The 27861-nt window shown below is 28.4% G+C and overlaps 1 protein-coding gene across 1 annotated transcript in view; it reads right to left on the reverse strand.

The window, feature by feature from the left end:
• LOC117176129 (small subunit processome component 20 homolog) overlaps positions 1-27634 on the reverse strand; it is a 34457-nt gene extending 6823 nt beyond the window's left edge. Inside the window, exons 1-5 of the mRNA XM_033366198.1 lie at positions 27504-27634; positions 21331-21608; positions 11550-18697; positions 6356-6789; positions 2549-2818 (exon numbers count right to left, since the gene is read on the reverse strand). Of these exons, the coding sequence (XP_033222089.1) occupies positions 2549-2818; positions 6356-6789; positions 11550-18697; positions 21331-21608; positions 27504-27548 (8175 nt within the window). The 5' untranslated portion in view covers positions 27549-27634. The remainder of the gene's footprint in view (positions 1-2548; positions 2819-6355; positions 6790-11549; positions 18698-21330; positions 21609-27503) is intronic.
• Positions 27635-27861: the final 227 nt, after the last annotated feature.

The raw sequence follows: 27861 nt of genomic DNA on the forward strand, positions 1-27861 counted from the left end.
CCCCCCCCCCCAGAAAGACTAAGTCATTTATGTGCGGCCCCTAAGCTACGAATAAAACAAATAAGTATATAATGTGTATGCTATTGTAAGAAGCAATTTTAAAAACCAAAACAGGTTTAAATTCGACTATAAAAAATATATGATATAATATTTAAAAAAGCCTTTAGCAGGTATTACAGCAGAAAGGGAGCTCAAAAGAGAGGACATTAGAAATTGTTATATTTTAAAATATTTTTAAATTATTTCTGCCATTAAAGAATTTATTTGGAAAAAAGGATATACTTAAGTCGTTGAAAGTCTATTCACAGTGACATAAAAAAGTCCGAGAAAAAATAAAATGAATTAAATACACCATTTTGTTATGTTTGACATCGTTTTCATAAATATTTCTTTCCGGGGTCTTGAATCTTGTTTTGAATCTTGTAATTTTTTATTATTGTTCACTAATAAAAGCTGTAAATATAACAAATTCATCATAATTTTTGAACAAATAGGAAATATTTTAAATTTGAAATCGTTAAATTTTACCAATTAAATTTTTTTTCTTTTTTGTAAAATGATATTTCCCATAAGTTTTCCCCCCTCTGCTCAAACGAGTTATTTTGGCATTTTAATATAAAATAAAAAATTGATCAAGTTAGAACATTTAATATTGCAGTTGATGGATTTGGAATAGTCCATTTTTTAAGTGGGTATTAACTTTGCAGATTTTAACTAAAAAGAGTTTACCTTCTAATACTTATTTGAAAAGAACTATATATTTTGTAACTTTCACAATTTTATATTAGATAAAGTTTCCCCCAGTTTTCACATTTTCAACATGCTTTAAAATGTTTCGGCTGGAATTATTTCCGAGAATTTATTTGTAATCGTTCAGCACTTGAAACGTGAACCTTATTTATTCATAAATAATTAATTTAAGTGCTATAATTGCTTCAATTATTGATATTTAATAATGGGTACACAGATTAGAAAAATTCAAGGGAATTAAAATAATTTGACGAAATGCCTAAGAATTCAAGGTGAGATTAGTAGATTTTAGGATCAATGAAATAATAAAAAAAAAAATTAATACAAAGAAATTCCCTGAATTAAGTAGAATTGACTGAATTTAGAAATATTCAAGTGAGTTAGGAAAATTCAAGAGAATTCCAAAGAATTCACGATAAATTGCAACAAAAAATTCAAATCACTTCAAATCTTTGAAACCCTACTAATTTCTAACACAAGAAGTGACTAATGAATACAAAACAATTCATGCTATATTCAAAAGAATTCGAAAAATCAAGCTGAATTTAAAACCCAATCAAATAAGTCAATAACAATTCAAAAATATGGAAAAATTGCATCGTGTAGAATTGAGTGAATATAGAAGAATTCAAACGAATCTATTAGGATTTAGGATAAATTAATAAGAACTCGGGGCGAATTATTAATGAATTGAAAAACATATTTGAAAATCTCTTCAAATCTTAGAAGCCCTACGAAATCCATCATGTCTTGTAAAAAATTCTTTGAAATCCATTAAAATATTAAAATCCATTCAAGTGATTAAAATCCTTGGAAATCTCTTGAAATTGTTTAAATCCCCTTAAAATGCCTTGGAATCTTTTAAATACCCTAAAATATTTTACTCTTTGAAAGCCTTCAAACTACTGAAATAAACAATTTCTGAGAATATTTTAAATTTTCGGAAAATATTTCGAAACCTTCAATATCTTTTTAAAGCCCTTTAAACTTGGTAAATCCCTTGAAAACGCTTAAGAATCTTTTACAATGCCCTCAAGTATTTCAAACCCTTTTAAATTCTATTAAATTTTTGAAATCAACAAAAAACTTCTTTGTAATCTTGATCATTTTATCAACTGAACCTCAGGATCAGATAAATTAAGACTTTAAACAATTAAAAAAGAATCAAGCGAATTCATACAATTCAAGAGAATTCTAAATCTCTTTAAATCTCTAAAACCCTATAAAACACCTCACTTCTCATGAATAAATTCTTTATAATCTACAAAAATATTATAAAATCCCGTGAAATTCTATGAAGATATTTTCTGAAATCATATAAAATGTTTTAAAAGACATTGAGAGCTTAAAAATCCCTTAACATCATTGAAATTCTCGGAAATCTTATAAAATAAGGTGAAATCTTTTAAAATATTTTAAAACCTCATACGTCCTGTAAAATCGTTCCAAATCTTTAGAAATGATAGAAAATGCTTTATCCTAAAATATTTAAAAAGCTTTAGAAAGACTTAAAATTAATGAAATTAATAAAAAATTCTTTGGAATCTTTTTAAAATGTCTAAAATACTTCAAATTAAAAGATCCTGAAAATGCTTTAAAAGTTTTACAGACATTCTCCGATTTTTGCTTTTTTTCAAAGTGCCTGACTCAAATTGGGTACCCATAGAGGCCAAATCTTGAAAATAAGGCACTTTAGGGACCTTAACTGAATATAGGGTACAATGGGGGATATAGGGAACGGTCTGTGAGGCCTGCTATGAAAAAAGAGTCAAATAAACTATTACATAAACCAAAATACCTGTTGCTTTCGAGACTTTTTCCTTTCCGCTTTTCTAGTGTCAATCTTCTGTTGAATTACACTTAGTAATTTAACGTACTCCTCTCTATCCATTCTTTTCTTTATCATCCCGGATACTTCTTTTGCTAATTGTCTTAAGGGAGCATTTGATTCTTCAGTAGTTATCATTTCTCTGACCAAAGGCGACATCAAATGGAACAAAAGTGGTTCCAGAATTTCTATGGGAATCATAGCTACTATTCCTGCTGTCCATTTGAAAACTGCTTGTCTCTGAACAAATAAAATAAAATGATCAGTGCCAAAAGCGACAAATAACTCTATTGGGAATGATTAAACTGCGATACGCCACCTGGCGACAAAAATCAGAACTAGAAAGAATAGGTACGATTTTAAAGTTGTACATTCATTTTTCCATAAAAGTGTTTTAACGATTTTTGTTGTGGAGTTTCAAGCATTTATTGGGTACTAAAAATAAGTCTTTTATCAGAAACAAAGGGATGTAGATGGAATTTACATCTTATAAGATAAGAAAAAAATTGTTTTACAGAAATATCTGTCCAACTGTGATTTCCATAATTTAAAACAAAATTTCAGTTGATAAACTGTGAATATAAATTAATAATAATTTTCAAAATTAAACCGTTATTTAAGATTTAAAAAGTGAATAATAATTAATGTTACAAGACGATTCGAAATCAGTTCGCAATTTTTAAATTTCCAGCTTCTAACGATTGAAACTTTATAAAATATTTTCAATTTTTAAATAACTTCAAAATAATATATTCATAAGAAAAGGCTTTTATTAAATTGTAAATATTATTTCAGTCTAAAATATTCCATTTTTTAACCATTCAATTTGAAATTTTTCAATGAAGAAAACTAAGAATTACTTAATATTTAGAAATATCTTACTGTTTATTTAAAATCTGTAATTATAGTTAAATATTAAAATCTAAATTTTGAACGATACATTTTAATTGTTCTATTCAAGAAAAATTAATTTGTAAGTAAAATTTTTGAAATTCGATGTGTAAATAACAATTGAACACATATTATTCTTTTAAAAAAATTCAAGGAAGTTGAAGAAATATTTAAAAGTTAAAAAAAAAATCAAATTCAATTTAAAATTTGAAATGATTTAAAAGAACAAAACAAAGTGTACGTGTACCGCCAAAATATAGATTTTTGCAGATTTCGAAAAAAAAATTCAAAAGATTTTTAGGAATTTGGAATGACTTCAGAAGATTAAAAAACATTTCCTATGAAAATTAATAATGATTTTTATTTTGAACAGATAATTTGGAGGAATTATTCAAAAATATTAAGAAAGATTTACAAAATTATCAGAAATGAATGTGGAAGATTTTAAAGAAAAAAAAAATTAAACAACATGTAGATCTTTCAAGATTTTCAAATAAAATTTGGAAGTAGTTTAAGGGTTTCTTAAACATTGAAAATATAAATAACAGATTGGCTGCTGGACCGGGAAACCTGTAAAACCGGGAATTTTATTAGACCGGGGAAAACCGGGAAATGACAGTGAATTTATTTTTTTACCAAAAATTTTACAAAATTTTTAGAATAAAAATGTTGTCCAACTTTGAATTCAACCGTTCTTAAAATAATTTGTTAAATTGGGATTTTTATAAATTATTATATCATTTAGTTTAGAATGCTTCATTCAAAATTCTTTCACTTTAAAAATTTTCCCTTTTAGATTTTTGATTTTTAAGCATCTACCATATTTTCATTTAAAGAATTTTAAAATGCAGTTTTATAGGCTTGAAAAATTAGAAGTTTTTAAAATCGAAGATTTTTTAAATAAAAACTAGGATGGCCAGCGGACCGGGAAACCGGGAAATTTTCAGAAGAAAAATCTGCCCGAGTTCGATTTTAACAGATTTTTAAAATAATTAAAGTGCAGTTTTGAAGATTTAAACAATTAAAAATTAAAAGCATTTGATTTTGAAAATTTTTTATAAAAAAACATTTTTATTTTATCAATTTTAAATATAAATAAATATATTATTTTAAAAACGGATCTGCACTCTAAGTATGCAGATCTGAACAATAATTGATTTGACGAAACAATTCTAGATCTGTTCAAAATTTGAGAATTTGCAGACTGGAACTGTTTCAATTCGAAAGTCTTGATAAGAATAAAATTCATATGTCGTTTATTCCGATAATTTTATTTTTAAATACAAATTTTCATGATTTATCAATTAAAAAATTTAAACGTGCGTTTTACTATTTTCAACTTAAAAATAAATCTATAATAATATAGTCAGAATTAAAGGTTTTTATTAAATTTAAAATATTGTGGGTCTAAATTATTTCATTTTTATCCCATTTAATTTGAAATTTCTTAATGTAGCAAAAGAATAAGTATTTAATATTTAACAATATTTCACTGTTCATTTAAGACGAGTAAATTGAAAACGAAATATTTAAAAGAACACAATTTGAAACTGAATTGTTTTACATAGAAAGCTTTAAATCTTTAGATTTTCGAAGAACTTTTCAACTTTTAGCGTTACAATTTTAATTGTTCTATTTAAAAAGCGTTTAATTTATAAGTGAAATTGTTGAATTTTGACGCATAAACAACAATTGATCGCTTATTATTTGTAAAAAAATTGGAGTAATTTTAAGATATATTTAGAAGTTTTGAAAAGATTCAAAATTAATTAAAAACTTGAAATTATTTCAAGTAATTTAAACGAAGTGTGTTAACATTCTTTTCAGTACTTCTAAATATATTTTATTTAAATTCTGCTGTAAGTATTTGAAATTATTTCAAGTTCTAAACTTAATTCTAATCTTTTTAAAACTTCTAAATATCTCTTAAAATTACTGTAATATTTTTACAAAAAATAAGTTCTATTGTTATTTATAAATTCAAATTCAATTTTTTTTAATTTGCAAGGTTTTCTAAAAGTTATAGAAAAAAGTCAATTCATTTTGAAATATATTTAAAAGTTCCGAAAAAAAATTCAAAAATTATTTTGAATTTGGAAAAATTTAAAACCACTTCTAGATTTCTCAAGATTTTGAAATAAAATTTTAAAGCTTTTAAAGGATGCCTAGACTATTTAAACTAAAAAATTTTTAACTTCTAATTTAAGAACTGTTAAGTTAAAAAAATTATTTTTCAATTTTTAATGTGTCTAGATTAAAATTACTTAAAATAATATAATTTTCAAAAATTTATAAAGTTCATTGCTTGATTCTTTAATTTAGACTATTGAAAATTTTAACGCAGATTTACATTTGTGGAACTTCAATTTTAAAAGTTTGGAATTCAAGGGGTCTCCTTTAAATGCTTTAATTTGTTATTTATTGTTTACTAATTTATATGGAAAAATTTTTGCGAACCGGGAAAAAACCGGGAACTGACCGGGAATTTTTTTCTTCAATTGAAACGGCCACTCTGTTACCTGAAATAGTGAAATAATAATTTTGTATAAAAACCTATTTGACAAAAATGTGTTTTTTTTCACTGTATAATATGGAAATTCTATCCAAAATTATTTTTTTTTATGAAGATTTGTTTTTAGTATTCATTCATTATTTTACACTTCACAAAACTCTCGTAAAAACACTTTTATGCACAAATTAATGTGCTACTTCAAAATTGTACCTACTCTTTCTAGTTCCAGTTTTGGGCACCAGGTGGCGAAATGGTAGACCACCATTCCCAATAGGGATAGAATTATTCATAAAAGTTTACTTTTTGCTTAGAATGGAGATATTTTTAAACATTAAAGTATAATTTAATTTAGGAAGTTGTATTAAAATACTTACAACAGATACAGATTTCGGAGATTGAGTCACTTCCAGGTTGACACTTTTCCTCATTTTCTTAACCATCCAGAGAAGCGAAAACATGTTATTTTTGTCAGTCTCATTCGGAATTTCTTGGCTTTCTCCAGATTTGACAGTCCCAACATCTAAAGACTGCAAGAGTCTTGCAATGAAAACCAAATTCTTGACTATCTGATCCGATAATTCTTCCAATGTCATATCTGGATACAGCTGAGCGATCAAATCTAGTGTTAAACTTCTTAAAGTGGTGACTGGGTCGGAATATATGTATCCAGATTCGGGGACCTCGTCTGGATTTTTCAAAAGATGCTCTACTTTTTCAGTATCAAGAGCCGAGAGAATAAATCCGAGTAGCTGACTTGCTGCTAATCGAACCCACAAGTGTGGATGTGCCAGCAGAGATTGACTTTGATCTGAAAGAAAAAAGTGGGTTTAAGATCAATATTGTAAAGGAGAGAAATATATTTTTTTAATTGAGGTACTTTGAGGGTACTTTTATCGCGCTTAAAGAGTAAAAAATGCAGAATTAATTAATAAACTTCAAAAAAATTCAAATTAAATTCAAAAGAATTCAAATGAATTGGAAAACATTTTTAAAATACAAAAAAATCCATTTATTTCCATAAAATTGGATTGAATTTAAAGGAATTTAAGGTAAACAAGAAGAATGAGATTAAATTCATAAAAATTGAAAGTGAATAAAAATCAAATGAATTTCAAACAATTTGAGAATATAAAAAAAACTTGATAGAATTCGGTAACTTTGAAATGAGTTTAGAAAAATTCAAGGGAATTCAAAAGAATTTGATGAATTGACTAAGAATGCAAGGTGAGGTTAAAAGACTTCAGGATAAATGAAATAAAAATTTTTTAAAATCCATTGAATTAACTAAAGTTGAGTAAATTTAGAAGATTTTAAGTGAATTCCAGAGAGTCCCAAAGAATTAAAAACATTTCAGGGTAAAATAATAAGAATTCATGGTCAAATACGTTCAAATCTTTGAAACCCTACTAATTTTCTACCAAAAAATCTTTTAAAATCTTCTAAACAAGCTTGAAATATTTCAAAATCTTTAAAATGTTTTGAAATCTTTGAAATCTGGTGCAAGTAACCTTTTTGAAATCTTCGAAATTGAAATCATTATAACATTTTTTAATGAAATCTTTGAAATATTTGTGAAATCTTCTGTATTTATTTGAAATCATTAAATTATTTAAAATTTGGCAAAATCTTTGAAATCCTTGAAATCTTTGTGAAACGTTTTGAAATCTTTAAAATGTTTGTAATATCTTTCATTAATCTTTGTTCGTGAACTCTTTTGTATTCGTTTGACATCACTGAAATTGTTTAAAATCATTGAAATCTGGTGTAATATACCCTTTTTGAAATCTTTAAATTCTTTAAATCTTCTGAAATCCTTATGAACTCTTTGAAATACTTGTGAAATCTTTCTGAAATCTTTTATATTCATTTAAAATCATTAAAATATTCAACATCTTTGTAAAATATTTTGAAATCTTTTAAATCTGGTATACGCAATTTTTTAAATATTTAATATCCTTGAAATCTTTTGAAAGTTTTAAAATGTTAGTGAAATATTCGAAATATTTCTGAATTTTTTGAAATCTTGTCTACAAGCCTTTTTCCAATCCTTGAATCCTTTTTGAAATCCATGAAATCTTTCTGAAGTATTCAAAATCTTTTTAAATATTATAAAAGCTTTAAAATATTTTTAAATCTGTAAAATTATTTCTTCTTTAGAAATCAGAAACACAGTGGTGAATCCGTTGAAAACTGTTTTAAAAGCAAAACAAACATTCAAATTCAAGGTTCTCGTGAGAAATTCAAGGAGATTTCCAGGTGTTCAAGATTAAAACAAAAATTAAGGAGAATTCCAGGTTTTCAAGATTAATTTTAAAAAATCAAATCAACTGAAAAGAATGTTAGAATATGAAAAAACTTAATGGAATTCAGTAACTTTGAAATGAGCTTAGAAAACTTCAAGGGAATTAAAAGAGTTGGATGAAATGCCTAAGAATTTAAGGTGAGGTTAAAAGACTTCAAGATGAATTAAACAAAAACTGTTTAAAAAATCAAAAAACTCCATTGAATTAACTAGAGTTGAGTAAATTCAAAAGAATTCAAGTCAATTCAAGAGCGTTCCAAAGAATTAAAAAGAACTGAGGGTAAATTAATAGGAATTCGGGGTAATTTCCAAAAAAATATTTTAAAATCTATTCAAATCTACGAAAGCCTACTGATTTCTGACAAAAAAGTGGCTCATAACTGTACAAAATTCAAATGAATTAGAAAATCAGGGGAAAAAAGAATCCATATATTTCAGTACAATTTAAGTGAATTTAGAAGATCTGAAGGGAAACGAGAAGCATTCAAAGGAAATAATAAAAAATTAAACTGAGTTTTTAAAAAAATCAAATTAATTTAAACAGTTCAAAAACATGCAAAAAATGATTGAATTGAGTAAGTTTAAAATGAATTAAGAAAAATTAGATGATAAATCATTTACATTCCATTAAAATATTATAAAATCCCATGAAATAACATGAAATCTGAAGATAAATCTTTTAAGATATCTTAAAACCTTTTGGTCCTGTAAAATCCATCCATATATTCCGATATTCTAGGAAATTTTTTCAAATCCCGTTAAATTATCATAACCCTTGGAAAACCCTTGGAATCGTTTAAAAATTCCTCAAATATTTCAAATCCTTTGATATCTTTTAAAATCTTTTGCATTTTTTAAAGCTTTTAAAAATATTTCAAATCGATTGAAATCCCATCAAATTACTAAAAACAATTAAAAAATACTTTTGATATTTTTAAGTAACGTAAAATATTTCAAATTCTTTAAAATCTTAAAAAAAATTAAATCTTGTGAAAACGCCAAGGTACTTGAAAAAATAATTTGCAATATTTAAAATCCTTTGCTCATTTTATCAATTGATTCTCACGACCAATTACATAAAATATTTGATAAAGTCCAAAGTCTATTGAATTATGTTAAATTAGAAGAATTCACTTGAATTAAGAAAATCAAAAGAATTCAGGGTGAATTCCAAAAAAAAATTTAATCTCTTAATTTAAAAACCCCTTATAATCATTGAAATCATCGAAAATGTTCTAAAATCTTGTAAAATTTTAAAAAATATTTCAAAACATTATAGGTCCTGTAAAATCGTTCCATATATTCCGAAATATTCTACAAAATGCATCATCCTAAAACATTTCAAGTGCTTTGACATCCCTTACAATTAATGAAATTAATAAATAATTCCTTGGAATTTTTTTAAGTTCCCTAAAATATTTCGAATTAAAAGCTCTTGAAAATGTCTCAGAAGTTTTAAAAATACCCAAAAATCTATCTTCAAATTATTGTTTATCAAAAAATTCTCGAAATATTCAAAAAAAATTTGAAACAATTCAAGACAATTCAGAAATAGGAATATTAACGCATGAGTTAATTTATTGAAAGAAAAGTTACTTTATTAAAAGTTACATTATGGGCTGCACATAGTCAGGGTGGCGATTCATTGAATGATTTAAAATTCCCAGTAATATTCTGGTTTTTCCCGCTGAACTTTTTCAATTATCCCGGTCAACTAAAAGAAACAAATTTGTCGCAAACGCGAACATTTATTTTAAATCACGATATTCATTTTTATCATCCTCTAACACAACAGACCAAAAAATTGAAGAATAAATGAGTTTTTAATAAATTTACGAAACTTGAACTGAAATAGTGGAATTTTAAACCAAACTAATTAATTTTTACCTAAAATTATTAATATTTAACTGAAATACATGGATTTTCAAACACACAAATAAATTTTTAAACAGTAAGTTAAATTTTCAAACGAAAGGATTAAATTTCAAATAAAACGATTACTTTTCTACAAAAAAATAAAATTTTCAACCAAATAGTTGAATTTTGAACTTGAAAAAATCAATTTTAAACAATAAATGGAATAGTTGCATTTTTAGTAAAAAATTAATTTTCATCTTAACTGATAAATTTCCAACTAAAATGATGAATCCTTAATGAACTGAAATAGTTGAACTTACAAAAAAAAAAAAAAAAAGAAATTGACTAAAAAGTAAATTGTCAACGAAAACTTAAATAATTAAGTTTTAAGTAAAGAAAATCAATGTTGAGACAAAAGAGACGAATTTTCAGCTAAAAAAGGTCATTTTTCAAGAAAAAAATTGAATAATTAAATTTTCAGTCAAAAAATTAATGTTCAACCAAAAAAATGTTTCACTAGAATTAAAGAATATTTAAAGGAAATAGTATTTTCATTTTCAGTTTAAGAAAAAAAATTATTTTCAACCAAAAAAGAATTAAATTTCGAATAAAATAGCTCATTTTTCTCCCAAAGAAATGATTTTTTAAGTAAAATGATGAATCTTCAAAAAAAATTATTTTCAACAAAAAAGTTTGTTTTTGGAACAAGTAAATTTATTTCTAACCTGAAAGATGAAATTTCGACTAAAATAATTAATATATAACTGGAATTCTTAAATTTTCAACCGAAAGGAAGAGTTTTTAAACAACGATATAGTTTGATTTTTAAATAAAAAATATCAATTTTCAACCAAATAGTTGAATTTTCCGTTAAAAATCTAATTTTCAACCAAAATAAATGGGATTTTCAACAAAAATAGTTAAATAGTTAAATTTTGAAGAAAGAGTTTAGCTTTTAAAAGCAAGTAGTTGAATTTTTAAGACAAAAAAGCTGAATTCCCAACGAAAAATTCAAAGAAAAATTATATTATAATTCAGAAATATATCCTCTTCGAAATTCCACTTCTATTCTAAAAATAAATTAAAGTCCTCTCTTTTTCTAAAATTTCTTAAATTCGTCAAAAATTCCCTGTTCCAAGTGAAATTATATTTCTTTACCAAAGCTCACTGTCCTAAAATAAAAACGGTACTTTTCTGTATTAATCAAAATTATTAAAATAATGAAAACTTGAAGCTTGCTACTATCATAAGTAAATTCCCGATTTTTAAATTCAATTTTCGATTTCGCGGTCAAGTCGCCACCCTGCTAGTGTACCATAGGGACCAAATCTTGAAAATAGGGTATTTTCGGGACCTGAACTAAAGATAGGGATAACGATTTGATAAATATTACACAAATAGAAGCTTACCAGCAAAGGAGTGTACAAGATCCTTGAACTTCTCATCTTTCAAAAAAGCCGTGCAGTTTGCAGCCACCTTCAGCAATACCTGCAGAACAAGAATCAAATGATGATCCTTCAGTCTCTCTGGATCTTTGATATTCTTTCCAACTTCGCCAGATCTTCCAATCGAATTTTGAACTTTTACAAAACGCCCTGGTTTAGATTCATCCACATGAGCGTGAAATTGCTTCAACAGAAACGGCAACACTCCTTCGAGCCTTGATTCGAAACCCTCGGTCTCAACAAGAATAAATATTCCGCAGAGTTGAAGAGCCAAACTTCTGTGCGTCATCTTTTTTTCCTTCATCCAGGTCATCACAACATCGAAGAGTTCATTCCTTTGATTATTCGGAAGACGTTTTATCATCTCTCTGATGCATTTCGCGCCAAGTTTTTTACAGGCAGGATCATCGTCATTTATGAGTCTGACGCCCACCGAAACGAATAAAGAACCCGAATATTTGACGAGTTCTTTCAATGGAAATGCTGTGACAATGCTGTGAATCATTTCTAAAACGCTCATTCGACCTGGCTGGAGTTCATAGTTGAGTTGAGCAGTGTAAAAGTTAATGTGATCTTTGAGTTTATTGCCGAGAGGATAATCAATTAAATATGAGAAGAAGACTTGTCGAGATTGCAGTTTCACGTGATCTAATTCTGAAGTGACACTCAGTATCGCCACTTTGTGCATGACATCGTGCATCTCGGGAACAATCATTTTTCGACTGATAATCGCCCTGAGGAGACCAAAAGCTGTCGCTTGTCTCTCACTGTCGTGTAGATCTTGCTCGGCGTAAATTATCAGCAATTTGAGCTGATCCGCACTTATTGTGAAATGTTTCACATTTCGCAGAATAACTGAAGTGCATTTAAAAGCTGCCATCACTAAGTCGTAATTCTCTCCTTTGCTTAAACCGGCCACTGCGTATTTATGGAGAATACTGAATATTGAAGAGCAGATTTCGGATATTAATTCGTGAACTGAGGGCAGGTCCATTTTGATAACCCAATTCAAACATTTCAGGGCTAGTGTACTGATTTTCACATGTTGAGACTTGAGACTCTTGTTTAAAATTGGCACAAAAGGATCCAAGAGCGGTTTGTATTCAACACCAGCAAATTTATCCCTCTTCAAAAAAGTGTGTTTCAGTTCGAGTCCAAATTCAACCAGATAATGCGCATTAGTGTTTCTCGTCTTTTTCGCACTATTTTTTGCACCCATTCTACTCTTCGGTTCCGGCTGAATAAGAAAACAATCAGGATTCTGACGTGATCGAACTCTGATTTCCTTTTCACTGGGTTTATTCTCCTTCTTTGTTGGGACAAGATCTGGAATGCTTTCCGAAATAACACCATAAAGAAATATTAACATTTGCCTCGTCTCGATGAATTTATTATCCGCCAGACCCATAGAAATTTGCCTCAAACATTCACCAACTTTGTACAGCGTTTTATGCGAATGTGTCTTTCCAAGAACTTCTTTTAGCGGCAGCATGATATCAATCAGACACGATTCGCTGATAAACTCAGCCAATGTGTGAAAGATAGCGTAGCTCTTCGTTGACTTAGCTTCAGACGTGTTCTTCACAATTCCAATAATATCTTTTTCTTCAGCAGTCAATCCAAATAAGTCAACTTTGCAAACTGACAAAATACTTCTCAAGTTTGTATTGACGTATTCCGGTTTTAGAAAGGGCTTCAAACATTCCAAAACAGACTGAATCGTGAAAACAAGAACATGAACCTGGAAACCTTTCGTCAAAAGAGCGTTCATTTCCCTCAACAAATAATGAAGATAAACAGGACCAAGTGTGATCATAATGCTCTTCAGAATGTCTCGAGTTGCTCTTCGAACCGATTCGAGTTTCGATTTCAGGAAGGTGCAGAGCTTCATGAAAATACCGGGAAGATTTGAGTCCAACATCCCCTCAGGCAATTTTTGAAGCAGCTTAACAACCGCGAGAGCAACAGGAACTCTCATCAATTCTTCCTCTTCTCTCTCGTCGCCAGTTCTCTTCCTGTTCACTTTGTGACTGTTTTCATGATGAGTTCTTGCGACAATTGTTCGCTGCAATTGAGGCAAAAGGACCTTCGAGATACTGAAGACAAGTCTCTTCGCCATGTAGTTAGAAAGGACTGTCTCCTTTTCAATTGCTGATAAGTCGCCTAATTTCCCAGCAGAGCTTTCTTCAATCTCTTCTGCAGGTAAATCATTGTCCGCTTCTTTTTCTAAAGCTTCATCGAGATTTACTTCGGCTTTAAGCTTATCAACAGTCTCTGCATTCTCTTCATCAATAATAGGAGTTTCTTCTAAGATAGAAACATGACTCTCCTCCAAAATCAATGGCTGTTCAGCTTCCAAGGAGGGTTTAATTTCCTTATACTTCGAAAGGTCGAAGTGAAAGGCATCCAAAATAGCGACAATAAGCCTGACAAGTTGTCTCTGAAATTCAAACGAACCTCTGAGCTTATCCAAGTAATACTTTAAAATTACTTCGTACTGATGCCAAGGTAGCAAACGACAAACTGTTCCCACAGTTTCGATAGAGGCATCCACAATGCTGTTTTTATTCGCAAAGTCTTCATTACACAAATATGTCGAAGCAAGAGGGAGAATAAATTGAGTTAACGTCTTCGGATTTGGTGCTCTCTGAAGTGTCTTGGCCACTGAACAGAATTTCAAAAGTGCTCGGGCTTTTCTGTGCAGCTGTAAATGCTGCATATTTTCGAAAAAATCAACTTCAGGATCAACTTTGTTCGCTAACTGCGACAGATCTCTCAACACTGGATGAACGTCGGAACACTCGAGAGCCATGTGGCCCAAAAAGGCTATAGACTGAAGTCTTAGAGTTTCATTTTTGCTTCTTAAACTTTTCCTCACCATTCCCAAAATCGCATCATCTATTAAATATCTTCTATCAACCGGATTTCCTTTGTGATTCTCTGTCAATTTTTGACCGATGTCCTTCAAACATTGTCCCGAACTATCTCGAATCGCTAAATCTTTTTCAGTCTTCAAAAAGAAGAAACAATTGTGGATAACAGCAACTCCAAATTCAAGGGAGACTTCATTCTTTCCAATAAGCGAATTCAATTCCTCAAATGTGTCCAGTCTTTTTTGAAAGTCGGGCTGGTCAACCCACTTCACATCCCAGGAATTGAGAGCCTTTAATAAATTAAAGTCTCGAATCATCCTCTCTCTGATACTCTCTGATGATCTGCTGGCAATAATAATGAACAACTGAATCAAGTCTCTTCTGGGGAGAACACCAGAAATACAACTGACCAACGGTGTGAGGATTCTGATATGCTGTTCAGGATTCTTTACATTTTTTATAAGGTTCGTGACCGTCGTGAGAAGGTCGACTATAATTTCTTCAGACTCCCCCAGAGAAGCTTTTTTAACCAAAATTGGAACAATCAGGGATAAAAGTGTATCACTAGTTTCACTGTCAGAGACAAACTCGGAAATTCTCGAGAGAATAACAAGCTCCGACTTTCTGACTCCCTTGTTGAACTTCTTGATCTTTTCCAATTTCCTTCTTACGTATTCTAGAATACTCGTGACATGTGGAAGGAGAATCGCCGATCCATAATTTATTCCCTTGGGTAAAGAAGCCCAGTTCAGTTCCAAACAATTTGAAACCACAGAACTTAGAGATTCAATTCTCTCCTCTACTTCCATCGCATCAGGATCTTGATTTGATTTATCGTAGTCCTGCAGAGTCAACATCTTCTCGATCATTTCGAGAATTGTGTTTGCGACTGAGGGATGAGTTTTAGGTCCCAATAATAATTGCATCACATACACCAAAGGCGTGAAGGCCTTATCATTTTCTTGGTGTTTCACAAGCAGAGAATAATACCTAGGATTCTGACTCCAAGCCAAGAACATTTTCAATAAAGCAGTTGGACTATGAATGCCTTCCAGGGGCAATTTTTCAAGCCAGGGAAAAACTGCAATGTCGAATACTGAGTCGATTTCCGAAGTAGTCCACTTGTAATTCTCAAAATGAACGAAGAACCTAGCGAGAATGTTGATGCAACTTGTCCTCACATTTCTGATTGATGGTAAGAATCCGGAATGAATTTGATCCGATTTGTTGAGAATTCCAGAGACCTGGGCCAAAATGCAGAACAGAATTCTCAAAAGATGAGGCAGCAATTTCTCCATCATCTTACCGCCAAACTGCTCTATCAAAATCGCAAGTAGATTAACAGCGCTTTGAAGTCTCTTTGGAGGTGTGACATTAGTCAGATCAACTTGGCCGATCACGTCACTAACAATTTGCCTCAGATCCTCACTGCCTCCTGATGAAATTGGAAGACGATTTTCGAAAGGTTTGAAAGCCATCTGAACAAAAGTAAACATTTCTTCTTCCTCTGCCCCGGCGAGAAATCGAAGTATCATTTTTCGACGAACAATTCCACCAGCTTTGCCGCCAGTTCTCATTCCGACTCTCATTGTCATTTTCGCGTAGATGATCCTCATCAAAATTGGAAGGAGGCCTTCACGATGATCTTCCTCAATTATGCTGTCCTCCTTGGTGATTTTAAAATGAGTCAACTCGCTTTTCAACTGTTTCTCGTCAACAAAATTATTCAGGTGTTCTTTGTAAGGCAGAAGGTACTTGTGTTTGTAGCTGAAAAGACAATTAAGAGCAGCTTTTTGAATCTCGGAGTTCTTGGATGTTAGGAGATCCAAATAGATTTTAAACATCTCGGGTTCTCTGTAGAGTGATTTTGGATTTACGACTTTGCTGAAAACTTGCATCTGGGCAAGGAGAAGCTTCATCTTGTTTCTTGATTGAGGTTCCTTATTATCTTTTTTCTTTTTGTCAACTTTCATTTTACCCGCATCTTCTTTTATTTCTTTATCCGCATTTTCACCTTCCTTCTCATCATTTTCTTTCGTATCCTCTTCTTTTATTTCCTCGTCCTCCTCTTCTTCAAACTCTTCCGAATTCACTTCTCTGCGTTTCTCAATATTGCAAGACTTTCCATCTTCACTATTAGATTTAAAAACAAATTTCTCCACATAATCTATAAATAGAACTGTCAAATCCCGATTTTTCGTCTCACAATATTCGGAGAAATGAGACATAGATTTCCAAAGTAGAAGCCTATAATTTTCACAGTCAACCTTCTCATCATTGTCACTAATTCCTTTTTCTAGTGAAGATATAATGTCGCACTTAAATGTCGAAATACAAGAACTTGAAACATTGATCTCTCCTGTCAATTGAGCAAGAAATATTGGCCAGAATTGTGAACACTTCTTGTTCGCGTAAGTAGCCAAAATCTTGCAAACAGGATCCCAGAGGAGTGAGAAGTTGAGATACAAGTTGCCAATTAAATAATAGAGTGGCACATCATAATAAGACGGGTCCAAAGAAATCAGTGCTTGACTCTCGAAATTCAAAGCCTCCAAATGCAATAACTTGTCTCTGTATTTATGAACCGTGGCTGGTTGATTTTCAGCCAAGTAGAGAAGTTCAAAAACATCTCTTCCGCTATTTTCCGTCTCCGTTTTTAGACCCGCTACGTTTTTAAACAATGAGAAAATATGCGTCACTGTTAAGCGAATTCCTGGATTTTCGGATCCCAGTTTCTCTGTTAGAAATCCATGCAAGAAATCGAAGGTTGTGTTGTTGATGATCTTCTCATGGAACTGTGATTCGTTTAGGTAAGTTAAACTCAAGTCTAGTGAGTTTAAAATTGCAGGCTGATCCTTGTGCTTTTGCGTCAATTCCAATATCTTGAAATTAGAAGCGAGAAACTGATAAAAGTCGTCAGGACTCAGTATGTGAACGGCAGAATCGACTGCTAGCAAGAATGGGAAGACTAGTTTATTGATTTCCTGTGGAGCAGATGTCTCGATAATCTTGTCATGAAGAGAAACTAAACCCTTTAATAAAGAGGTTTTAAGATCCTTATTTAAAGGATTCAGATGAGGAAGTATCAATATAACACGAAGAACATCTTCTGAGGGTTCGTCTTCCAGGGTTTTCAGCTTCTTCAGTAAAAAGTCCCCATCAATGGATTCACTCCGAACGTTCAAGTTGAATTTGCGCCATTTTTGAAGCGATATTCCACTGAGAGATGGAGGCGATTTTTCTTTTATTATCTTCGCGAGCAAACGCAAAACTTGACTTCTGTAATCTGGCTCAATGTTGATTTTAAGCAAATGCGGCAGGACTAAAGATTCGAAGGAGGTGAAAGGAATTAATTTTTCAACAATAGTCAGCAACAATTCCGTATGTGGTATTGATAAAATTCTCAACACTAGGTAACTTCCAGTTTCTTGACTTATATTTACACATGGAGCGAGAAGTAAATTGGTTGAAAGTTTAAGAATTTCCTCTAAGACTTGAGTGTTATTTTCGAAAATTTTTACGAATTCTGCAAATTTGTTTGCAATTATCACTGGATCTTTGACCATTCTTCCGCCTTTATCGACGACGGGATTGAACATGAGACGAAGAATAAGAATCATGGGATCTTCTCTTCCTTTAGATTTTTGACAGAGCGAACTGCTTTCTATAAATTTGTCAGTCACGCGGAAGAAAGATTTCCACAAAATGTCACATTTTTGGTAGTGAATTGTGTCTAGAATGTTTTTTATAACTTCTGCCAAGACTCGATAGAGGAGATCCTGATTTAGTGACTCGTCTTGAAGTGATTCGAGATAAAGAGGGAGTAAATCTTCTGCAGCTGAGTGGAATTGATTTGATATTCCAGAAATTACCTCGAATAACAATTTTCCGCAACCTAGGACTCCATTCTGAGTTTCTTCTAATGCACTTAAAACTAGAGTGAGAAAACATTTTTTGTCTTTAACTTTTCTAACCACGAAGGCGAAACTTTCAGCAGCAAAAGCGTTTATGTAATGTGGCCGAGAATCGGATAAAAGGGGCAAAAGTAGAGTGAAAACTTTATCCACATTTCTAATTAAATATCGCCACAAGAATTTGAATAAGTAAGCCAAAGCTGTGAAAGTATACTCAAGCTGCTCGACATCCTTAGTGTGCAAAAGATCAATGATAGCCGACAAAAATTCCGGAAAATGCTCGTAGAATTCATTCTGCAAGTCTCTCGCCACTGCAACGATTAACCTGCAACAATTTTTTTCAATGACAAATAGACGATGTTAATGATAATGTGTATAATTGGAAATGGATGTAAAGATTAGGAACCGTACTTAGATTACTTAATGAATTATAGGCTATCTCTAAGAACGAAAACTACATTTTCAAAATTCTCTGATTTTTCCTTGACTAATTTTTCAGTTTCCTTGATCATTAATATTTCAATACCAGCATTTTCAGAGTGTCTACTCCAATCCTGGAAAAAAATTCCCTGACAATTCCAGGTTTTTCCAGATATCTTAGATTTTTCCAGGTATAATTTTTCATATTACTACATTAAATTCAAATTAAACAGCTCCACATTCCCAACTTTTCAATAAAATAATTGAACTTTCAACAAGATAGATGAATTTTTAACCAAATAGTTGCATTTTCAATTAAAAAAAGGCGATTTTCCAACAAAATATATGAAATATCAATCAAATAGTTGAACTTTCAACTAAGCAAGATCAATTTTCAACCAAATTGTTGAATTTTGAACTAAAAAATATTAGTTTTTAACCAAAAATTGAAGTTAAACTTTCAGATAAAAAAATTAAACAAAATAGTTGAATTTCAACTATTAAAAAGGTCCATTTTCAACTAAACTGATGAATTTTCAAATAAAAATATGAATCTTCAATTAGAATAGTTGAATTTTAAAGAAAAAAGAATGGATTATTTAACTACAATTATTAATCTTTAACTGAAATAGTTGAATATTAAACCTCAAATCGATCAACTGGAATAATTAAATCTTTAACAAAAAAGATGAATTTTCATCTAAAATGATGAATCTTCAACTAGAATAGTTGAATATTGAACAAAAATGATGAATTTTCAAAAAAGAAGATAATTTTCTACCAAAAAAATACGAATTTTTAACTACAATATATACTTTTTCAACCAAAATTACAGTTTTCAGTTAACTGAACTAGTTCAATTTTGAACAGAAAAAATGAAACTACAACTGAAATGATTAATTTTTATCTATAATTATTGAATTTTCACCAAACAGATGGATTTTGAAGCAAGAATATTAATTTCTATAAAGAAAACATGCAATTTCAACTAAAATAGATCTTTAACCAAAAAATTAATTTGTAATGAAAAACTTTAACTTTCAACAAAAAAATCAAATTTTTATTCCAAAAATATCAATTCATAAGATCAAATGTCGTAGTTGATTATAGAACCAAAAAAGATTTTAATTTTCAATCAAAAACAGTTAAATTTTTCATCAAAAAATGAAATTTCTAATAAAACAGATTAATTTTTAAATGAAAAAATAAATTTTTAAAAAACATGGTTGAAATTTCTGTTAAAAAAGATTTCGTTTGACTTTTCAGGATGAAAATATGAATTTTTTATCAAAAAATAAGTTTTTACGAAAAAAATCGAATTTTCAATTCAAAAAGTCGAATTTATTCAACTAAAAAGAATTAATTGTTAACAAAATAGTAAAATCCTCTATCAATTAGTAGAATTTTTATTCAAGAAGGATAAAATTTGCACTAGAACAGAAGAATTTTTAATGAAAAGTAACATATATATTTTTTTTTAATTTAAGTTTCACTCAAAAAAGATTTTAGTTAATTTTTCAACACCAAAATAGAAATATTAAATGAAAAATAAATTTGACTTTTTGGCATAATAATTTAATTTTCAAACAAATAGTTGCATTTTTATCCGAGAAAGGCTCAATTTCTCTTAAAACAGATGAATTTTTAATTTAAAACAGAATTAAAAAATAGCTGAATTTTCAAGCCAAACTCTTAAAAAAGTTGAATTTCAACCGAACAGTTACATTTTTATGCAAGGAAGATAAACTTTCTTCTAAAACAGAAGAAAAGCGAAAAAATAGCTAAATTTCCAAATAAAGAAGATTCCAGTTCATTTTCCAATACCAAAATATGAATTGTAAAGAATAAGTTAATTTTCTGTCAAATAATCGAACTTTTAACCAAAAACTATGACTGTTTAATAAGATTGTTAAATTATCAACCAAACATCTGCATTTTCGTATAAGTAAAATGAAAATTCTACTAGAACAGGTAAATTTTGTAAATCGAAAAGAAATTTTGAAAAAATGGTTGAATTTTTATCCAAAAATATTTCAATTTACTTTTCCACAAGAAAATACTAGTTTTAAACAAAAAGTAAATTTTCTAGGAAATAGTTGAATTTTCAATAAAACAGTTGCATTTTTATCTAAGAAGATGCAATATTTCTATTAAAAAAGATGAAATTTTAAATCAAAAATATAAATTTTCAGAAAAGTTTTCATCCAAAAAAGATTTCAGTTGATTTGTCAGCAACAAAATATGAATTTTAAACAAAATATTAATATTCTACAAAAAGAGTTGAATTTTTAACCCAAAAAAGCGAATTTTTAATTAAACAGTTGAATTTGCAAATAAACAGGATGTATTTTTAAGAAAATTGTTAAATTTACAATAAAATAATAGAATTTATGACTGAAAAGAGCTGTTACGTCATTTAAGTACGGTCCCTTATGCATTTTTTCACAACTAAAGGCAAAAAACTATTTCACTACGCCAGATAACAGTATAAAATTGAAAATCATTATGAATTTTAGATCAGGATTTTAAATTACTTACTCTAAGACTGTTTGCAAGCAAAGTGGGTCTTTCAGTTTTAAATATTTCATAAGTGCATCAAGCACATCTTGTTTGCTGTACAGGAGTTGTGCTAATGTGACGATATTTCGCAGTTCTTTTTTGAGTCTGCTGTAATTTTCGGAAAGATTAAGCACGTTCCATTTTTGAATTGCTTGATAGAAATGGGTTTCTTCATCGGTGTCCTCTTCATTTCGGTGGGAAACTCGATGGAATACATCGACATCGATTTCTGTTACCCTTACCGAAAAAGGTTTGTGCTAAAAGATCAAATAATTAGTAGCAAATTTAGAAAAATTAATACAAATTATCCATTTTTTATTTACTGTATTTCTTATCGATAATTAATTTGAGTAAACATTTTTTTTCCACGCCGGTGAAGACAAAATATGATAATTTTCCGGCCTTTAGTAGCCACAATTATTTTTCAGATTTGAACAAGCAAGAATTAAAACTTATTGAACTGTTAAGCTATTATAAAAAAAAATTATTGATTTTTCTATTCTCAATATATTCATTAAGAATTTAAATTTGAATCTCCTGTAAATTAAATGGCTTATAAGCAAACTATATAAACTTGCAATCTGATTGGTGTAGTTGGAAAAGCGTTTGGTGGAAAAAATTTCCACCAATATTGTTGAAACTTTATTCTTATGTTAGGATAAGTTTAGATCAGCCTCCTGTCACCGTGAGCTGAAAATGGCCCATGCGTTGAAAACGGCCATGCGGCAGCGCTAGTGGTAACTTTGTTCTATTTGTTATGACTGTTGTGCCTTTTGTCATGTTGAGCCGTTACAAACTCTCAACAATATACCAAGAAAATTGGTTTTTATATAATTATTGTGAAAATGACTCAGTGGATTTTTCTAATAGTGTTTTTCTGTTGTTTTTTTTTATCAAATAATTTCCATTAATTATGCCGATGTTTATCGCTACGGTGTGAAAATCAGGTTATAAAGGTGAACTCAGAGAACACTCGAAGACTCCGAATAAAAGAGTTAGAAGCTTTTTAATAACTATTAAAGATCTGAGGAGAAATGGTTTCGGTTTCATTTTTAAACAATAATTTTAAGTTTCAAAGATTTTAAAATGTGGGTTAAAAGAATATGGAAGACTTTGAGGCCATTTTTTTTTAATTTTTCAAGATTAAAAATTTTTATAGGTGAACAGCATTTTGTCAGGGTGTGAAAAAAAGTTCTTAAAATCGAAAAAAGTTCAATAAACATTTTGAATTATTTCCTAAAATCTTTAAAAATTGTAAAAGATTTTAAAGCAAAATTTTGCAATTTTGCCATATTACATAATTTTAGACAAAATTTGAGTAAGCTTAAGAGCTATTCAATAGTTTTGAAACAATTCAAAAATAATTAAAACTTTTAAAAAAATTTTTTTAATTTGTAAAGTTTTACGAAAACGAAAGAAATTTTTTCAAGTTTGTAAGAAAAATTAAAAGAATATTTATTTCGAAAAATTAATTTGAAGAGATTATTTAAAAAGATTTTAGATGATTTCAAAAATAGTCAAAGAACGATCGTGAAGAGTTTAAACCATTTTTAAAAATTTTCAGAATAAATAAAAAAATTAAGAAAAAATTTGAATAATTTTTAGAAATTAGATGGTTTAGAAGGTCTGACAAGATTTAAAAAAAAAAACGAATTTTTCTTATATTCGTGTGAAAATGTTAAATAATTTTTTATTTTGAAAAATTAACTTTAAGAGAACATTGAAAAAGGGTTTTAAACATAACAAGCGATTTCCTGAAATTTCTAAAAATAGTTTAGAAGATTTTAAAGCAAAATGTTTCAATTTGGTAAGATTGCAAAAAAAACGAACAAAAATCGAGTAAATTCAAGAAATATTTAGTAGAATTTAAAAGAATTTCGAAAGTTTTCAAGAGAAAAAAACAATTTTTCTTAAAATTGCTGGGGATAGTTAGAAAATCGAAAGGTAATTTTTTTAATTTGGAATATTTGGAAATTTGGAAAAAATTCGTGTCAGTTTAAAATATTTTCAGGAATTTAAGACGTTTTAAATAGATTACAAATATTTAAAAACTCGGGAACATTTTCGCAAATTTATTAAATATTTCTTGCTTCCTTCCCAACTTCCAAGAGTTCTAAACATCTTTTAAAAGAACTAAAATTTTTCACAATATTTTGTAAAATCCTATATTATAACAAAAATTTCCTTAAAATCTTCTAGATTCTTTTTTGACAAGCTTAAAATATATAAAAATATTTTTAATTTTCTCAAGAATCTTATTAAAATTATATTTGCATAAATGTAAAAACAAAGTGATAATAATTATTTTCTTGTTCTCAAATCTCAGAATTTAATTTCAACATGGATTTATTATAGCACTTCGAAAAATAATTTTCGATTAATTTGAGTGTTGTCAAAGATAAAAAAGAATTCGTTAATGGTCGTTCTTTAAGAGTGACATACAAATATTAAAATATGTTAGATTCATTACAAAGTCTATTTAAAAGTTTTTTTTAATATCCGGGACTGACACAAAATAACGAAAAAATGAATAACAAAATCATATATTAGCAAAAAAAAAATTGCCGAATTATTATATAAATGAATTTTTCAATGCTCATAAATATTTCTATTGCTGAAATTTAAGTTTGACGAAATTTAAAATTTGGCGAAAATAATTCATAAATTATCATTTAATGATTAATTAAATTGTTTGTCTTATTTATATTTCTATTAATAGCTCATAAATTAATAATCAATTCATTATGTTCAGCAGTTCTAAATTTCGAGAATTGAAATATGTGTGGGAATTTAATAATTCGTTTATTTTAGAAATCGGTTTTGAAGTCGGTAAATTTTAGTTTCGGATATTTTTAAATTCGGGATTTTATTTTTTGTCAATCAAAGATCTAGTCGTTATCTGAAATTAGAAAAATTTTATAATTTGATAAAAATATTTTTTTTGGCATTTTTTTTATTCATTTGTGTATTCTTTATTTATTTTTTTTTATTATTCTTTATAATTTTTGAATATCCATGACTTTTTTTTGGTTTGTTTGAATTATGTCAATTGCGCCGCTTTTTCCTATATTAAAGAAAAGAATACGTAAGTACATAAGTCTCATTTACTACCTGATTCTACACTATGAAAAAAATATTTAAAAGGGTTTTTCATATTTATTTTGTAATTGTTATGCATTTTTCCTAGGGTACTGCATGGTTTTGTAGAACAAAGTTACTACTAGCGCCGCCGCCGTCGTCTAAAACTTTAAAACTTTACCCTAAATTGTCATTTTATATTTTCAATTTTTCTGATCAACTAAAAGTAACACATTCATACATGCCGCTAAACACAAACATTTATTTTAATTCATGTCGTTCATTCTAAACATCCTTTAACATTACTGACAAAAAATTTCAAAATGAATTAGTTTTAAAACAAATACTCAACTTAATGAATTCTAACTGATGAATTATCAACTAAAATGATGAACCTTCAACTGAAATACTTGAATTTTCAACAAAAAATTAGTTTTTTACTAAAAAAGATCAATTTTCAATCAAAACTTCAATAATTCAATTCTAAGCTAAAAAAATTAATGTCCAACCAAACAGAAGAATTTTCAACTAAAACTGTGGAATATTCAATCGGAATAAGTGAAATTTCCAGTTAAAAAATAACTTACTACACACAAAAAATAAATAATTTTCAACAAACAAAAACTAACTTTAAAAAAATAGTTACATTTTCAGAAGGATGAATTGTCAACTTAAATAATGAATCTTTAATTAGAACAATTTAATTTTTGACCAAATGATGAATTTGCAACCGAGAAGATTAATTTCTGCCAAAAAATATTAATTTTCAACTAAAAATATAATTTTCAACAACAAAATTAAATAATTAAATGTTTAGTCAGAAAGTGGACGTTCACACGTAGAGATGAATTTTTATCTAAAATTATAGTATATTTAAATGGAATAATAGTAACATTTTCAGTATAAAAACAAGATAATTTAAAAACAAAAAATTTCCCACAAAATAGTTAAAATTTCGACAAAAAAATTCCTTTCCATCCAAAGAAAAAACCAGTTTTCAATCAAACAGTCAATATTTCAACCAAAGAAATGAATTTTTAATTAAAATTATGAATCTTAACAAAAAAAAAACAATTTTCAACAAAATAATGTTTAACTTTCAACTAAGTAATTTTATTTTCAACCTAAAGGATGTATTGTCAATTTCAATTATAGATATTTCACTGTAATACTCGAATTTTTAACCAAAAAGAAGAGTTAAGAAAGTTAACAAGAAAATTACCTTCAAAAGAAAAAGATCAATATCCAAAAAAATCAAGTTTTAACATAACATGTGGATTTTCAACTAAATAGTTGAATTTCTAATTTAAAAGATAAGTTTTCATTCAAAATGATGAATTTTCAACTGGAATAATTGAATTTCATACCAAAAAGATGAATTTTCAACTATACATATTAATTTTCTACATAAAAAGGCGAATTTTTCACACAGTATGTTTATTTTCAAACAACTAGTGTAAATTCTGAATAAATAAAAAGAATAATAATAAATTATGATTTAATTAGAATAAACTGAGATAGTCTGAAAAATATGCGACTGTAGATGAAGGAAAAATCGCTTTTAAAAATTGAAAAAAATTATTTAAATAATCAACATTTGAACTTTACTGCGATCATAAGTGAATTTCTGTTTGTTTTTTACATAAAACCCCCGGTTTTTTCGCGGTTAATAAAATTCCCGGTTCTTGTCCAAGTCGTCACCCTGATAAGTACTTTTCTGCAATAACTTTCGAATTGTAATTTACAGACACAAACTTTAAATGTTCTTGGGGGGATACAGCCACATTGAATAAAAAAATCAAATAAAATGTCTTAACCAATATTCACTATCTAATCTTCATAAAAAATTTCAATTTCTTAGCAATTAAATACAAATATCTATATTTTTCAAAATGCACTTGAACACAAAATGCACTTTAATTTCATATCTTCGATGATTTTAATGGTGTTAAGATGTATTTATTTAAATTATTCCCAATAAGACGCAGTTTTGAAGAAATATTTGCTAAAAGAAAAAACTTTCAAAAACTTCTTGGATTTTTCAAAAACAAATTTTTAAACTTAATTTCTGAAGAAGAGAAAAACACTTTTTCTTGTCTTTATTTTTTCTGAATAAATATTACTCAAATATTTCTTAAAAACCGCGCCTTATGAATAATGAACATTAATATAATTAATATCATTAAAATCACCAAATTTAGCTAAGTTTAAAAAATAGACGAAAATTTTCAGTTTTGAATATCTCTTACGTTTTTTGAACTTTTCAAAAATTATTTTAGGATTTTTCTTTCAACATATAAGAGAACGGATACTAGAATTTTCATAAAAATGACTAACAATAGCTGAAAATTTTTAGATGGTTTGAGATGGAATTGCTCCTTCTTAATGACTAAATAAAATTAAAAAATCTATTTTTATTTTAAAAAACACCATTCAGATTATTTTAATTTCTATCTTAAAATTTTCGTGGGTGTGACAACCTTCAATAAAAAAAAATCTATTCGAAAATGTTAAATCAGTCTTTACCACGTAAACTCATGAGAATTTCTTCATATTTTAGTATTTAAATTTGAAAAGTCCTTTTAAAAACCACAATTGCTATTATTTTTATTGTTATCTTGAAATATTCGCGGAGTGACAGCCAGGCATTGTATAAAAATATCTACATGTACAAAAATGTTAACTAATATTTATCATACAAAGTTATGAAACTTCACTTCTTAATAATTAATTAGAAAAATCTCGTTATTTTCTTCTAAAGACATTCCGGTTACTTTAATTTCATCTTAAAATGTTGCTTAAATCTTAAGCAATCAAAAAATAGTATTTACTTGGAACTTTCATTCAAACTTGGTTCAGCTGGGACAGAGGTCAACAATTTAGCAATCGCTCATACCATGTAAAAAAACTAATAAAGATGTCAAATCTCTGACATATAATGAGAATTTAAATGAAATATAATAATTATGTATAGATACACAGGTGTACCTGTACAAATAATTCAAAGAGAAGTTATAAGAAATGTATAATATTATTAGGTTATAATTAGAAACCTTTTGTTGAAATTCACTCACCTTGAAAGTATTGGTCTCCTTGTGACGCAAAGGTTTGTTCTTCATTTTGCTGCTTATTTATCACAATATCCTTCCATGAATATTAAATCACTAATTAATTTCCGCAAAATTAAAAACGATAAACAGACCGCATTACGCACACTTCACGAAAATACAAAGCAACATAACCTATAAACATCATGTTTTATAACCACATGGGTTTCCTTTTCGTTATACGCATGCGCCAAGATAAGAAAAGTGCGAAAAATTCATATGGATATAAAATGCCTACGCAAAACAAAACATTTAAAACAAAATAGATGAAAGAATATAAGATATTATATTTTTGAAAATGTTAAATAATTTCTGACATTAAAGA

This window comes from Belonocnema kinseyi, chromosome 7 (assembly GCF_010883055.1).
Source record: "Belonocnema kinseyi isolate 2016_QV_RU_SX_M_011 chromosome 7, B_treatae_v1, whole genome shotgun sequence".
Taxonomy (NCBI): Eukaryota; Metazoa; Arthropoda; class Insecta; order Hymenoptera; family Cynipidae; genus Belonocnema; species Belonocnema kinseyi.